This window comes from Pseudophryne corroboree, chromosome 6 (genome assembly GCF_028390025.1).
Source record: "Pseudophryne corroboree isolate aPseCor3 chromosome 6, aPseCor3.hap2, whole genome shotgun sequence".
Lineage (NCBI taxonomy): Eukaryota > Metazoa > Chordata > Amphibia > Anura > Myobatrachidae > Pseudophryne > Pseudophryne corroboree.
In genome coordinates this window covers 18,193,752-18,208,456 of record NC_086449.1, presented here as the reverse complement: position 1 = coordinate 18,208,456, position 14,705 = coordinate 18,193,752, and the positions used below count along the sequence as shown (strand labels likewise).

Here is a 14,705-nt window from a genome sequence, read left to right as displayed (position 1 = left end):
CATTCTCATATCTGTTGATTAAATAATACATTTACACTGTAGTTTCATTATTTTTAATCCTCTCCTTTTTGCCACCAGATATGTTAGTTTGAATATAAATATTATTCATTAACATCTTCAACATCATAACAATAACAATCATACTTATTATTATTATCATTATTATTATTATTATTATTATTTTTCATCATTGTAATTGCTCCATTTGAATATCAAATGTTTCAGTAGAATGTCAGCCATGCAGGACACATTTTTTTTTTAAAATATGGTTTTGCTAATACTGGAAAACTGATTTCACGTTTAAGACAGTTGATGTTGTTTGTCTTTTCATATATTTTTACTGTACGTACATTTTTCTTTACATTTGTAAATTCTAAATCTTTATGTTATTTCCTTATCATAAAAAGTCAAGTATTTGTGTAGGAGTAGAAAATGTTAAAATATGGAGTCCCATTTTGTCTGTATTGACAAATAAATGGAAAAACAGCAAACATTTTATTGCTAAAGCTGAACATTAAAGTAACTTTTCTAAGCAATGAGACATACAGTTGTAAACTGAAACAATATTAACACAGATAAAGCACTACACCCAGACAACATACACTTACAGTATTAGTGCTAAGGGAGCTATGAATTTTATAGGCTCGCATTTCCTAAATTTATGATTTTTCTCATAGCAGTGATATTGCCACACGACTTGTGGGTATAAGGTGTGCCAATTGTCTTTTTGAACAAAAAAAAAAAAACAGAAACAAGGACATTTTTAACCTGTCATTAGCAAATTACTTGAAAATTCAGTGGTACATGAGTTTAGAAATTTGTTTGTTTCCACTGTTTCAGCGTGATTTTATAAAACTATGGCCATGCATAACAAATATGATTTCATTTTAAGTAGAGGTACAGTAATTTCATACTGTATCTTGGGAGAAGTAAATTAAACTTTAACAAAGCAGTCAATAATGATCACTAAACAGTAGAAGTGAAACATGTATAATAGGAGTAATAATTGAGGAGAAAAATATGTACACACATCGGTACAGAACTGGTTAAAGTTAATGGATAATCATAAATGTAAAACAATTATATTGGATTAAAATTATTATGGTGGAAGGACATATTTCAGATGCTGTCCTTTAACTTTCTATTATTGAGCTTGGAATTGGTCTAGAACACTCATTCTCAAACTATTTCATGCTGCGGCCCACCAATCCCCATCTACCCTTTAAAGCTCCCATACATTTATTCTAGAACCCTCCACCCAATGCGGCCATTACTCAAAAAAAGTTATTCAAAATGGTCTCTAATCGCCACATAGAAAGAAGCTCCTGTGCAGATGTACACAAATTGGAGGACAACATACTTCCACAGCTGGCAATTTGCAGCCTACAGTATAATTATCTTGTGTTTGGTCCTAGATGTTAAAGGTGTGATATTCTTCCTAAACCATTATGGATTTATTGAGAAAGCAAGATAATCGCTGACCTTCTCATGCCTGGATATCAGTGCACAAGTTGCACTTTTATTGACAACAATTGTCTGTAATTTGTAAACAAATTGAGATGAACCCCTTAATGAAATTTCTTGGAGATGAAACATGTAGGTTAACAGTTCACTGGACCCACTCTAAGAACATGAAATTGTGGATATTAACGCCAACAAAAGGGTGAACTGTACATGCTTAGATGTGGGATTCTTTTATGTATGTATCATTCATTGATTGCAAATTGTACTTATTAAGCTGACTAAGTGCAAGTGTTTCATAAAATAAATACTATTTTGTTTTTATAAAGGTGTCATAAATATTATGTCAGTAACCTTTTAAAAGGATTATTTCACATAAGATTGTAACCATAAAAGTTGTTAAAATATTTTTCGACTTTGACTATCTTTAATCTAGAATAGTGCCCTCTCTTAGACATTTCACCCATTTTATTCAAAATAGTGATTATGTTTAAAATAAAAACAAAATAATTACATAATACTATTTAAAAAATATTTTTTATTACATTTATAGCAAACATAGCTATTCACATTTTTCAAATAATACTTTGAAAGAATGAATTTGATTTCTTCACAAATTTAATTTAACATTACCAGTTTATCAATGTTTGATTTAAAGTTACTGAAAAAGGAGCCTGATCTTTGTATTATCAAAAGTAAGAAAATAAATAATGCTATAAGCAGGCTGAAAAATTGATAAAATTATAAAAGAAATACTAAAAAAAAGTCTATGGCAGCTCAAAAATTTGCTATTAGAGATACATGTAATCTTTTTTGCTTCAACAATTATAATTGACATTATTGTCATTGTAAGTGCTCCCTTTCTCCACGACATGTGTCAGTAGAATGTCAGCAATGTAAGACAAGTTTTTTTTAAGTTAAACATTTGTTTTCTGTTAATACTGTAAATTAAATATGATAAATACTGTATAAGAAACAAATGTCAAACATAAAATTTAAAACTGGTCGGATATTTATGACATTATAAGTACTTTGTCTTTTAACATATATTTTCACTTTATGTATATTGCTTTACATTTTTTAATTATTAATCTTTATGTATTTCCTTATCTTAGAAAGTCAAGTATTTGTGTATGATTACAAAGTGTTAAAACATGGGGTCTTATTTTGTCTGTATTTACAAATAAAGGGGAAAATGAAAAGAATTTATGTAGCATCACTAAATCTGAACATTAAAAGTAACTTGTCTGGGGGCGTGGCCTGGAGGCTGAACTGAGCAGCAGCACGAGCACTGAGCTCCGTTACTGTAGAGGGGATATTTATTTTGTTTCCCCCCCCTGCACCTCAGAATCCCTTTATTATTAGCCCCAGTAGTGGAAGTGTGTCCTTACAGTGGTGGGCTAGCGCTGCGGAATCAGGGAGCCGGTATTCTGGCTCCTGCGGGTTGCGGCTTGCCCACCACTTAGAAGCCAGGGCCTCGATTTGCGGCCGGCGCCGCCAGCCCGAAGTGTCTACCTGAGCTCCTGTCAGGGACCCTAGTTCCAGACTTCCGCGGCCAGACTGCCTCGCCTGAGTCGCTGGGATCAGCGGCACTGCAGGACGGAGCAGTGGCCGGCTGGACACCGGAGCGGGCGGTCGGGAGCCCCGGCGGCGGACATCTTGGATCTCGGGAGCAGGGGGGACGCGGCGGATGCTTGGTGCGGAGGATCTCCCTCTCCTGATAAGGTGAGACGCTCCCCTGGCCCAGTTCACTGGCTGCATCTCCCTCCTCTGAAGCCTGGCACTTGTTGTATGCAGGCAGCCATCATTAGCAGTCCTGACTGAGACTCTGGGTTGGAAGCAGTGCCAATCCTCCTATGTGCTTGCCCTGGGGCTGGCTCTTAGTCTCCCCTGGGTCTGCTTTATACACTCAGCTCCACCTGGATCACTCAGTCAGACCTCCTCTTGCTCCCTGGCACATACTATCTGGCACATATTATTTGGAAGCAGGGAAGGGGCCCTTCAGTCATGGACTGCAACTCTGACCCTGTCTACAGCATCATTTACCGCTGGGCCCTGTGCAGCAGTCGCTCCACATTGAGCGTATGAAACAATGGGTGCGGGGATAAGCTGCTTTCCATGTTTTAGACCCTTTTGATGGGGATGATTCCTATCCGCCCTCGAGAATTGGCCCTGTCACTGCTGTGCTGATATGTGACCCCTCTTGCATTATGATCTCCTAGTGCCTCCCCGCAATTACTCTAGCCGATACATTCCTACACGTGGCACAGTTGTTATTCTATTGGATTGAGGCCCGCTGTACCCCCTTTCTACTGTAATAGGTGCTTCTCTGGGAAGTCTGGAGTCATGCCTCTGAAGAAGCATAAAGCCTCCAAACCGGTCTCTCAAGTCGCCTTTTTTAAGCCTTCTCCCTTCCGTAATAGACCTCAGGAGGCTGGAGCTCCTGTGGCTGGCTCGTCACCCCAGAATATGCTTCCCTCTCCTCTGGCACCAGATTACCCTTCCATTGACCCACCCTCTCCACCACGTCTTGAGGATAGTGAAGCTTTGACAGTGGGCAGTATGAAGCTTTTGCTACATCAGTTTAAAGTCGAAGTTACATCTGAGTTCAGAGCCATGATGAAATCCTGCCAGAGCTCCATTGACGAATTGGGCAAGAGGACCGGCCAGCTGGAAATGAAGATGGGTGAGGTAGTGGTCTCGCATAATTCACTCATTGACTTCCATGATACCCTCGAGGGTGAAGTGGTTGCCCTGCGCGATAAAGTAGCGGATTTGGAGGATCGCTCGCGCAGAAACAACCTTAAACTCAGAGGGGTCCCCGATTCGGTTTCTAATAGCAGTCTTCATTATTACACTATGGAGATCTTCAAGAAATTGCTACCATCTACCAGTTCCTCGGATCTGCTTATAGACTGTATTCATCGGATCCCGAAGGCCCATAGTGCTCCAGAGGGATCATCTAGGGATGTTCTGATGCGAGTTCACTTCTTCCATATTAATGAATCACTGCTCAAAGCGGCTCGATCTTCTGACTCAGCAAAGGCTTTGGGCCAACTTCAATTATTTGGAGACTTGTCGCAGTACACTCTTAACAAAAGACGCTCTTTCCAACCTGTTACTACAGCTCTTCGGAAGGCTGGCATTCTCTATAGATGGGGCTTCCCCACTGGTCTGTTGGTTTCCAGAGATGTCTCCACTATTGCTATCTCTTCAGTGGACGATAGTATGAAGCTTCTCTGTAAATGGAATCTAGGGGCCGATCGCGGGTCTGGCTCTCCTGACCGCCGACTTCAGCAGGACTGGTCGACGGTCCAGAAGTAGAGTTATACCTCCATAACTCCTATTTGTCATGAGCGACCATTGTTTGGAGGCCATTTTGTTTACAGGATGTTTATTGCAGAGACTGCTATGGTTATTATGTATGTTGATTACTACCATTGAGACTATTTTTTGATGATCCTTTTCTTAGGTTGTCATGACTTATTTTATGCCTCACTCTGATTTCTTTTTCCTGTTGTCTTTTGTTAAATCTATTTACTCTAGATCTCAAAGTTTCATTTAGGATTATATGTCTCTGTAGTCCTGCACTTATATTGTATGTTTTGTATGTCACGTGAGTTTATAAATACTGAGATACACTAACCTCGGCTGTTTGGTTGCGGTGAGGTTGGCCACCAACCTCTCTATTCTGTAGTGTGAGACGCTGGATGTTTTGGCGTCTTCCTATGGCTCCGTATCTCTACGGGGTCTGTTTCCTTTCCTTCTCTCTTGCTTCTCTTTATTCTACCCCTGTGAGTTCCCCTTATGTGTCTCCCCCAGGGTTTTGCCTCTACTGTGGCACTCCGTTCAAGTTAAGGTACTTTTTCTGATGGCATCTGTTGGTTTCAGCGGCTATTTCGCTCCCTGTTTAATTTGTTATGGTCAGGATAGTCTCACTAAATGTTAAAGGATTGAACTCCCCACAGAAACGGAAATTGGCTCTGTCCTCCTTTTATAAACTGAAGGCGAACGTGATGGCAATTCAAGAAACCCATTTTAGGAAATTGGACCCCCCTAGATTTCATGATAACCATTTCCCTACATGCTATATGGCTAATGGTCCTACTAAAAAGGCTGGGGTAGCGATACTCTTTTCCCTGAACTGCTCTTTCACACTAGAGTCTCAAATTGTAGACCCTGAGGGTCGGTATCTCATATTAATAGAATAACTGGAAAATGTTATGGTCACTTTAGTATCATGTTATGCTCCAAATTCTGGTCAGCTTATGTTCTGTAAGAAACTATGTTCCTTAATACAAAAGCACACTAAAGAGGATGTTATGATTTTGGGGGATTTTAATTTAGTTGTGGATCCTCTACTAGATAGATCTCGTGCTACTAGTAGTAACATGTCTGGGAATCGGAACACTCAGGATGGGAGGACTGGCCTTCGCCAGTTGCTGGGTGAATACGATCTTTATGACGCATGGAGAACTAAACATCCCACTATGCGGGACTACTCTTTCTACTCGCATGTTCACTCCTCGTATTCTAGGATAGATCTTGCCTTGACTAATAAAGAGACTCTGACGGCAATTCGTGAAATTACTATATTACCAATGACTTGGTCTGACCATTCCCCATTATTGGTAGTATGGGAACTGGAGGCATGTAAACTCTCCCCAGGGCCCTGGAGACTGGGGAATTTTTTACTTAACCACCCCGACGCATTTCTCACCATACAACATTCTATACAGCTATACCTAGACACAAATAAGCCGGAAGATACCTCGATTTTCAATAATTGGTGCTCCTTTAAGGCAGTAATTCGAGGTTCTGCCATTCAAACTGCTTCCAGACTTAAACGCTCTCAATATGCTGAGCGCTTGTTAGCTGAAAGTGAGGCTGCCAGACTTGAATTGCTGCATAAAGCTGACCCTTTCAATAGATCTACTTTCAAACTTCTGCTAGCTGCTAGGGAAAAGATTAATGTTTTCTCCCTTCGAGATGTGCAACGTAACATTGCTCGTCTGAACCAGGGGTTTTATGTACTTGATAATAAGGCGGGTCGCCTCTTGGCTCGGAAGTTACGGGGTAGGCGAGCTAGAGCTAGGATCCACTATGTTTGCTCCTCCACGGGATCTAGAGGGTCTGACCCTTACGATATTGCTAACACCTTTGCAGAGTATTACTCTCGACTCTACGGTTTAAAATCAGACCAGACTACTCCCCAACCCAGAGCAGCTGACATTCAGTCCTTCTTGAAGGAGATCTCCCTCCCGACACTGGACCCCATGACCTGCCTGTCCCTTAGCTCCCCTTGGACAATAAAAGAACTGGAAGCAGCCATTATTGATCTCCCGAGAGACTAGGCGCCTGGCCCTGATGGCTTCCCCTCCAATTTTTATAAATCATATAAGGCTGATTTGGCCCCTGTGCTGTTGTCTGTTTTCAATGAGGCATCGGTTGTGGGGAGGTTTCCGAGAGAAATGCTTGAGGCACAAATACAGATGTGTCCACTATTACCTTTCTGAAAAAAGTATAATGGCCTGCCGTTCATGGCACGAGATAAGCTTTCCTCTTAAGATATACACGGCAAGCCATGTGTATTTCCTCTGAAATATAGTGCAGTACCACTTTTCAGACAGCAGGTGGCATTTTCAGAAACTGAGCAAGCAGAAAGTCTGATAAAGAGATTCTAGAGGGAGTAGTTCAGAACTGATTCTAGCAGCATTTTATTTGCAAATGGGCAAAACCATGGGGGTCATTCCGAAATGATCGCACGCTAGGTTGTTTTGCAGCATTGCGATCAGGTCGAAACTGCACATGCGTATGCACCTCAATGCGCATGTGCGTCGTACGGGTACAAAGCGGATCATTGCTGAGCAATGGATTTAACGAAGAATCGATTCGCACAGCAGATCGCAAGGAGATTGACAGGAAGAGGGCATTTGTGGGTGGCAACTGAACGCTTTCTGGGAGTGTTTGGAAAAACGCAGGCGTGTCCAAGCGTTTGCAGGGCAGGTGTCTGACGTCAATTCCGGACACGAACAGGCTAAAGTGTTTGCCCCGAATTTACATCAGACACCCACCCTGCAAACGCATAGACACACCTGCGTTTTTCCAAACACTCCCAGAAAACGGTCAGTTGACATCCACAAATGTTTTCTTCCAGTCAATCTCCTTGCGATTGTCTGTGCGAATGGATTCTTCATTAAATCCATTGCTCAGCAACGATCCACTTTGTACCTGTGCAACGCGCCTGCGTATTGCGGGGCACACACATGCGCAGTTATGTCCTGATCGCAGCTCAGCAAAACAACCTAGCGTGCAATCAGGCCTGCATGACCCCCATGGTTTTGCCCATCTGCTAACAAAATTGCAGCTATGGGGGGGTCATTCCGAGTTGATCGTAACCCTGCAAAATTTTGCAGGGCTACGATCAGGAACAGAGACATGTGGGGGATGCCCAGCACAGGGCCAGTCCGCCCTGCAGGTCAGTTACGCCCCCCCCCCCCCCCTGCAGAAGTGCAAAAGTATTGCACAGCGGCGATGCTTTTGTACTTCAGGAGTAGCTCCCGGCCAGCGCAGCTTTAGCGTGGTGGCCGGGAGCTACTCATTACTACACGGCCCGCAGCGGCTGGTCAGCAGCAGCGATCGGGTCAGAATGACCCCCATGAGCCGTATGTGCAGGGCAATTTATCCATCATGCACACGGGAATATCAGCTGCAGCAGCTAATTGTGAAGTATTAATATTTTTCCAATACATCTCTCATACTAACTTCCAACATGTACCTGGCTCAATGTTGCCTATATGTTTAAAAAAATCTTTTTCCTTGTGATTGATAATGTGCTGATGAAGAGTTCATACAAACTCCACACAGAGATTCAATATAGAAATTATGATACTAACTAAAAGGCACTATTGATACTTGTCATTTTTTGCAATTGTTTGGTGGTTAAGGTGCGAGTAGAGAGAGTTTTTGGTATTTCAATACCACATATATTTCACTGGGATCCGGTCTGAAGATCGACAGTGTCTACCATACAAGTGGGTGCTGCGTCTGTCTGCCACAAATCGGTCCAGTGCTGAGGCTGTGTTGCCATAATAAATCACTGAGTGCTCTGTCTGCCATACAAGTGGGTGCTGTGCCTGTCTGCCACAAATCAGTCCTGTGCTTGGGCTGTGCTCCATAATAAGTCACTGGGTGCTCTGCCTGCCATACAAGTGGGTGAAGAAACATGAGACCCAGGGCCTGATCAGCCATAAGCCTGCAGCCGGAATGGCTGAGTCCTGGGGGGGCACCGGCACAATAGATGCTTAGGCTCTACCTACTACTGGAAGCTGCAGATTCCATGCAGACAGCATGGAAGACGGCCCTTATAGGAGACAGATGCCAGGGGTATTACTAGACCATTACCCAGCGCTACCCAGAATTAGCATGTAACCCCCTAGCTCTAAGCATATAACCCCTATGGCAAAAAGCATATGTAACCCCTGGCAACGAGTATGTAACCCCTGGCAACGAGCATGTGACCGGGTCAGACTTCCGGTCAGCAGAATCAAGGATGCCGGTGGCTTCTCCTCCCACCTCTAGCCACCAACAGCACCGTGGGCAGCAACATGGACATCCATATGTGCAGGGCAATTTATCCATCAGGCACACGGGAATATCAGCAGCGGCAGCTAATTGTGAAGTATTAATATATCTCCAATACATGTGGGAGTGCCAGTAGTGTCCTCGGTGCAGAGGTGTAGGTGGTGTAATCAGTGCAGGGGGGCTGGCAGTATCCCCAGTGCAGGAGTGTCAGTAGTGCGGGAGATGTCCTCCTTGCACTTGGTTGATGGTACCGTGGACACTTCTGGCACTCCCGCACTGAGGACACCTCAGCAGGAAGCGTCCTGCTATGCAAAACCATTCACTCCCGCTGACATCGCTGGGCAGGCGGAAAATCACTCAGTTTGTATGCGCTGAGTGGTTTTCTGCCCAGCGATATCGGTGATCACACGGGCTCAGCAAGATCACTCAGCACACAGAGCTGCACCAGCGATGTGTGCTGAGCGATCTGTCACTGCCCGTGTTTGCAATAGAGAAAACATGGGTGATGACTAGATCTTTCAAGCATGCAGGGACGCACATCACTATCGCTATAGTCCATACACACATAGCGATTTGTGCTGTATTTCTAAGTGACTCAGCAAATCAATTAGAAAAGCAGCCCAAATCGCTATGTGTGTGTGATTGTATTCAGGTCGTTCTGATGTACAGTATTGCCAGCTTTAGAGTCCAGTTCTTAATTGTGTAGGTGTGAAAATCTCAGTGTGAGAGGCCTTTGAAGTAGATTCCTTGGGGAATAGAGATACAGCACAGTAACATGTATTCTGGGTGGGGGAAGGGCTGCTGTCCTGGAATTTGAAATAAACAGTGAACTTTTAGCAATTCAGAGCCTCAGTTTATTAATGCAAAAATTGGAGTTATTTGTTACTCAGAGCACAGAGGTGAATGAAGTCTAAAGTGACATTAAAGAATAAGTTAATTAAAACCTAATAGTGCTACAAGGTAACGGAACATATTATAATACTTTGCAATGATAAAATAATTCCAACTAAATAGTATAAATATACTGTAAGTTAGACAAAACTGAATGCAATTACTTGGATGCTTTGTACAATCCATACACAATTACAGTATACAGTGTTGCAGAGGTGACTACTTTTTTTTTTTAAACAATTTTCAAGATTGCATAACAAATGTAATACTAGGGTGAAGTACATGTTACAGATAAAATATAACAAATTAATTAATTTAAGCAGGTAGTCTAATTTTGATATTTCAAGCATTTGCAGAAAGGATGAGTACGATAGGTAAAGGGCCCTTTATGCAAATTCTATGCATTATTCGTTTGCATACTGTCTTTTTTGATGTGTCGACATATGGCCTGTCGACCAATATTGGTCGACCTAATGACTGTTGACCTTCTTTTTGTTGACAATATGATCCATTCCAATTACATGCAGCTGGCTTGTCCATTTCTTTCTATAATCACTGGCAGCACAGAAAATAAATGGTCTACATAATTATTACAGGTCTCCAATGTAAGTACGTTTTTCCAAAATGTATTGATGAAATCAATCAGTTGCTCTTTTGTCCTTGGCTTACATTGAGAATGAATATAACTTTTCATTTGAGACCACACTAGCTTGATAGGATTCATGTCCGGTGATCTGTGAAAAGTCAATAAAGGGAGAGAATTTAAAAATGGAATATTTGGCATTTCATGCTTTACAGTGCGGGAGGTGTCCTCAGTCCATGAGTGCTAGCAATAGGTGTGCCGGCAGGGTAGGGGTGTCGGCAGTGCAAAAGGTGTCCTCATTGCAGGAGTGCCGGCAGTGAGGGCGGTGTCCTCATTGCAGGAGTTCAGGGGTGCCAGCAGTGTGGGAGTGCCGGAAGTGTCCTCAGTGCAGGGGTGCCGGCAGTGTCGGCAGTGCAGGAGGTGTCCTTAGTGCAGGAATTCTGGCAGTATCCCCAGTGCAGGAGTGTCAGCAGTGCAGGCAGTGCCGGTGGTGTCCTCAGTGCAGGTATGTCGGCAGTGTCGGCAGTGTGGGAGTACTGGAGGTGTCCTTAGTGCAGGAGTTCAGGGGTGTCAGCAGTTTGGGAGTGCCAGAAGTGTCCTTGGTGCAGGGGTTCCAGCAGTGTTGGCAGTGTGGGAGGTGTCCTCAGTGCAAGAGTTCAAGGGTGCTGGCAGTGTCGGCAGTGTGGGAGTGTCTGAAGTGTCCTCGGTGCAGGGGTGCCAGCAGTGCGGGAGGTGTCCTCAGTCTAGGAGTGCTGGCAGTATCCCCAGTGCAGGTGTGCCGGCAGTGTCGACAGTTCGGGAGGTGTCCTTAGTGCAGGAATTCTGACAGTATCCCCAGTGCAGGAGTGTCAGCAGTGCAGGCAGTGCCGGTGGTGTCCTCAGTGCAGGGGTACCGGCAGTGCGGGAGTACTGGAGGTGTCCTTAGTGCAGAAGTTCAAGGGTGTCGGCAGTGTGGGAGTGCCAGAAGTGTCCTTGGTGTGAGAGGTGTCTTCAGTGCAGGAGTGCTGGCAGTATCCCCAGCGCAGGGGTGCCAGAAGTGTCAGCAGTCAGGGGTGCAGGCAGTGTGGGAGTGCCGGAAGTGTCCTCTGTGCAAAAGTGCCGGCAGTGTCGGCAGTGCAGGGGGTGTCCTCAGCGCAGGAGTGCTGGCAGCATCCCCAGTGCAGGGGTGCCGGCAGTGTGGGCAGTGCCGGCGGTGTCCTCAGTGCAGGGGTGCCGGTGACTTACTTACCTGCTGCAACGTTTTCAGCCTGTTCGGTCCTGGCTCTGACGTCAAACACCCGTCCTGGACACGCCTGCGTTTCTCTCACTACACCCGCGTTTTCTTCCCCCCCCCTCCCCCTGAAAACGGCTGCAAACGGTGAGTTGATGCCCAGGTACCCCCTCCGCCTGTCAATCTTTGTGCGATTGCAGCGATCGCTTTTTTCGGTTCCAGTGTCGTTTCCCGTCGATGGCCGTGCGTGCGCATAGCGGCCGTCGCACATGTGCAGTAGGGACCTGATTGCAGCTGTGCGAACGACAACACGCTGCGATTGGGTCATAATGACCCCCTAAGTCCTGAACTACTTAGAAACTGCACAACATTTTTTACCATAACAGGCCTGCACAAGTGATCAAAGCCTTGGTATGGGAAAAAAAACAACCCCCATAGGCGGAGGTTAGTTTGTCGCACGGGCTGAAAAAAGCATCTTCATCTGATCAACTCGTAATGAGGCCCTTTATTTGGAAATATTTTATCATTGCAAAATCTTATAATATGTTCTTTTACTCTATAGCACTAAGGTTTTTATTAACTTATTATTTAATTTCACTTTAGATTTCATTCACCTCTGTGCTTTGAGCAACATACTGTATACTGTAGTAAGCAGGGACGTGCCCACCGCACGTCACTGATAGTAACATCCCCCAGCCAGGATAAAATCTGTACCCCCCAAGGAGTCTACTTCAAAGGCCTCTCACACTGAGATTTTCACACCTACACAATTAGCAATTAGACTTTAAAGCTGGCCATACTGATTACAGTGTCTATTTAACAGCAATGTTAGTGCAAAGCTATGTTATGTGATGCACTGGCCACCCAGTGGTGAAACTATCAATTGTCACGAATTGTCACGGCACAATATGACGGCACAAAAGCACAAGGAATATATGTCATGCCAAATTTACTACCATAGCTCTGTTTTCAGAAAGGTAATAGTGGACACATCTGTAGTTGCTATTCCTAAACCTGGTAAACCCCCCGCGTCCGTCCAAATCTACCGTCCCATAGCTCTGTTGAACACAGATGTTAAGCTCTTTGCAAAGCTTATCGCCAATCGCCTTTCTCCGCTGCTCCCTTCTCTCATAGCTGCTGACCAGGTTGGCTTTGTCCTGGGCAGGCAGGCCCCGGACAACACTCGGAGAGTATATAACATTCTGGAATATTGTGATGTACATAAAACGCCCCTTCTCATACTTTCCCTGGACGCCGAAAAGGCATTTGATAGACTACACTGGGGATATTTGAGAGCTGTTCTGGATAAATTTGGGTTTGTTGGGAGGTTTTTGGACTCTATTTTTACTTTATACTCTGCCCCCTCTGCAAGGGTGTTTGTCAATGGTTGTTTGTCAGGGGACTTTGATATTTCGAACGGCACTAGACAGGGTTGCCCCCTGTCACCTCTCAGATTCGCCTTAGCTATCGAACCCTTAGCCGAAGCCATTAGATCTGAACCGACAGTTGCAGGTCCAGAGATAGGAGGTCTGACTCACAAGATCAGTTTATTCGCTGACGACATTTTACTTTGTTTAACCCACCCTGACGCCTCTCTGCCCGCTCTCCATATTATCCTGGACTGGTATTCCAGAATTTCCTACTACAAGTTAAATACTTCCAAAACCGAAGCTCTACTGCTACACACTACACTGCGCACTGTGACCTTGCTTAAAGACAGATATCGATACGCTTGGCAAGAGAGATCTATCAAGTACTTGGGTATTCATCTCTCTTTAGACAGAGACTTGTATGACTGTAATTATTTGCCCCTTTTCAGCACCTTTGAAAAACTAATCAAAGAATGGTTCCTTCATAAAATTTCCTGGTTAGGACGCATCTCTGCAACTAAGATGATTTTACTCCCTAAACTTCTATACCTGTTCCGGGCTATCCCTCATAATTTCACCAAACCTCTTGCCATAAGGGCTAACAAGATCATTTCCCAATATGTATGGAAGGAGTCTAGGCCCCGTATTGCTAGACAGTTTTTAATGTTACCTAAGACTGTTGGAGGTGTGGCCTGAACTAATTTAGAGGTGTACCATTCTGCCTGCCTTCTCAGTCAGGCTCGATATTGGTTCAATATGCACAATCCTAAACCATGGGTCCTCATTGAACTGTCCTTTTTGGATCTGAAAGACATGAGAGATCTTTTTTTATTGCCCGCCCATAGTGTCCCAAAATGGCAGGGCCCGGGGGAAGCGGTTAGATGCACCTTGAAGCTTTGGCAGGCTGCTGTTGCATCTGACTCGACTGTTTCGTTGCCGTCAGCCAATCTGCATATTGGAACTATCGCTCGTATCATACCTAATCTTGTGTTGGATGCTTGGATGGATGCTGGGATTGTGCATTTGAGGGATCTATGCTCGGAGGGAGGTTTGGTGCCCTTCTCTGGACTACAAAGTCATTCAGGTATTTCAAAGCAGGACTTCTTTAAATATTTGCAGATACGACATTGGCTTCAGTCCTGTGCCGGCGAATCTGTGGGTCCTGTCCCCCTTCCTGCTTCTTTACGTATTAGACTGTCTTCCCCTGAGCATTGGGGTGGGATTTCTAAATGGTATCAGTACATTATTCTTCTGTCTAAACAGGGTAAGACTCCCTCACAGCTGAAATGGGAAAGAGACCTCTGTATAGTACTGCGAGAGGAAGAGTGGGACTCCATTTCCTCAACGTGCTTTAAGATTTTGAAATGCCTCCAACATTCTGAAATGTACTTTAAATTATGCCAAAGGGCGTACTTTACTCTGCAGGAGCTTCATAGCATTGGCCCTCGGTCTCCCGGCTGTGCTGGAGAAACTGCGGCCATGTGGGTAATATTTTGCATATTTTTTGGGACTGTCAGGCTTTGAGACTGCTGTGGACCAAAGTGTTTTCTTTTATCCGAGAGGTGTTGGGGGTGGAAGTGCCAATGAACCCTATGTTTGCTTTATT

At 44.3% G+C, this 14,705-nt stretch overlaps 1 protein-coding gene across 1 annotated transcript in view; it reads left to right on the top strand.

Annotated features, from left to right (window-relative positions):
- The first annotated feature begins 13,855 nt into the window (after positions 1–13,855).
- Positions 13,856–14,705, top strand: part of LOC134934074 (olfactory receptor 10A7-like) — a 31,222-nt gene continuing 30,372 nt past the window's right edge. The window contains exon 1 of the mRNA XM_063929584.1: positions 13,856–14,363. Within this exon, the coding sequence (XP_063785654.1) occupies positions 13,856–14,363 (508 nt within the window). The remainder of the gene's footprint in view (positions 14,364–14,705) is intronic.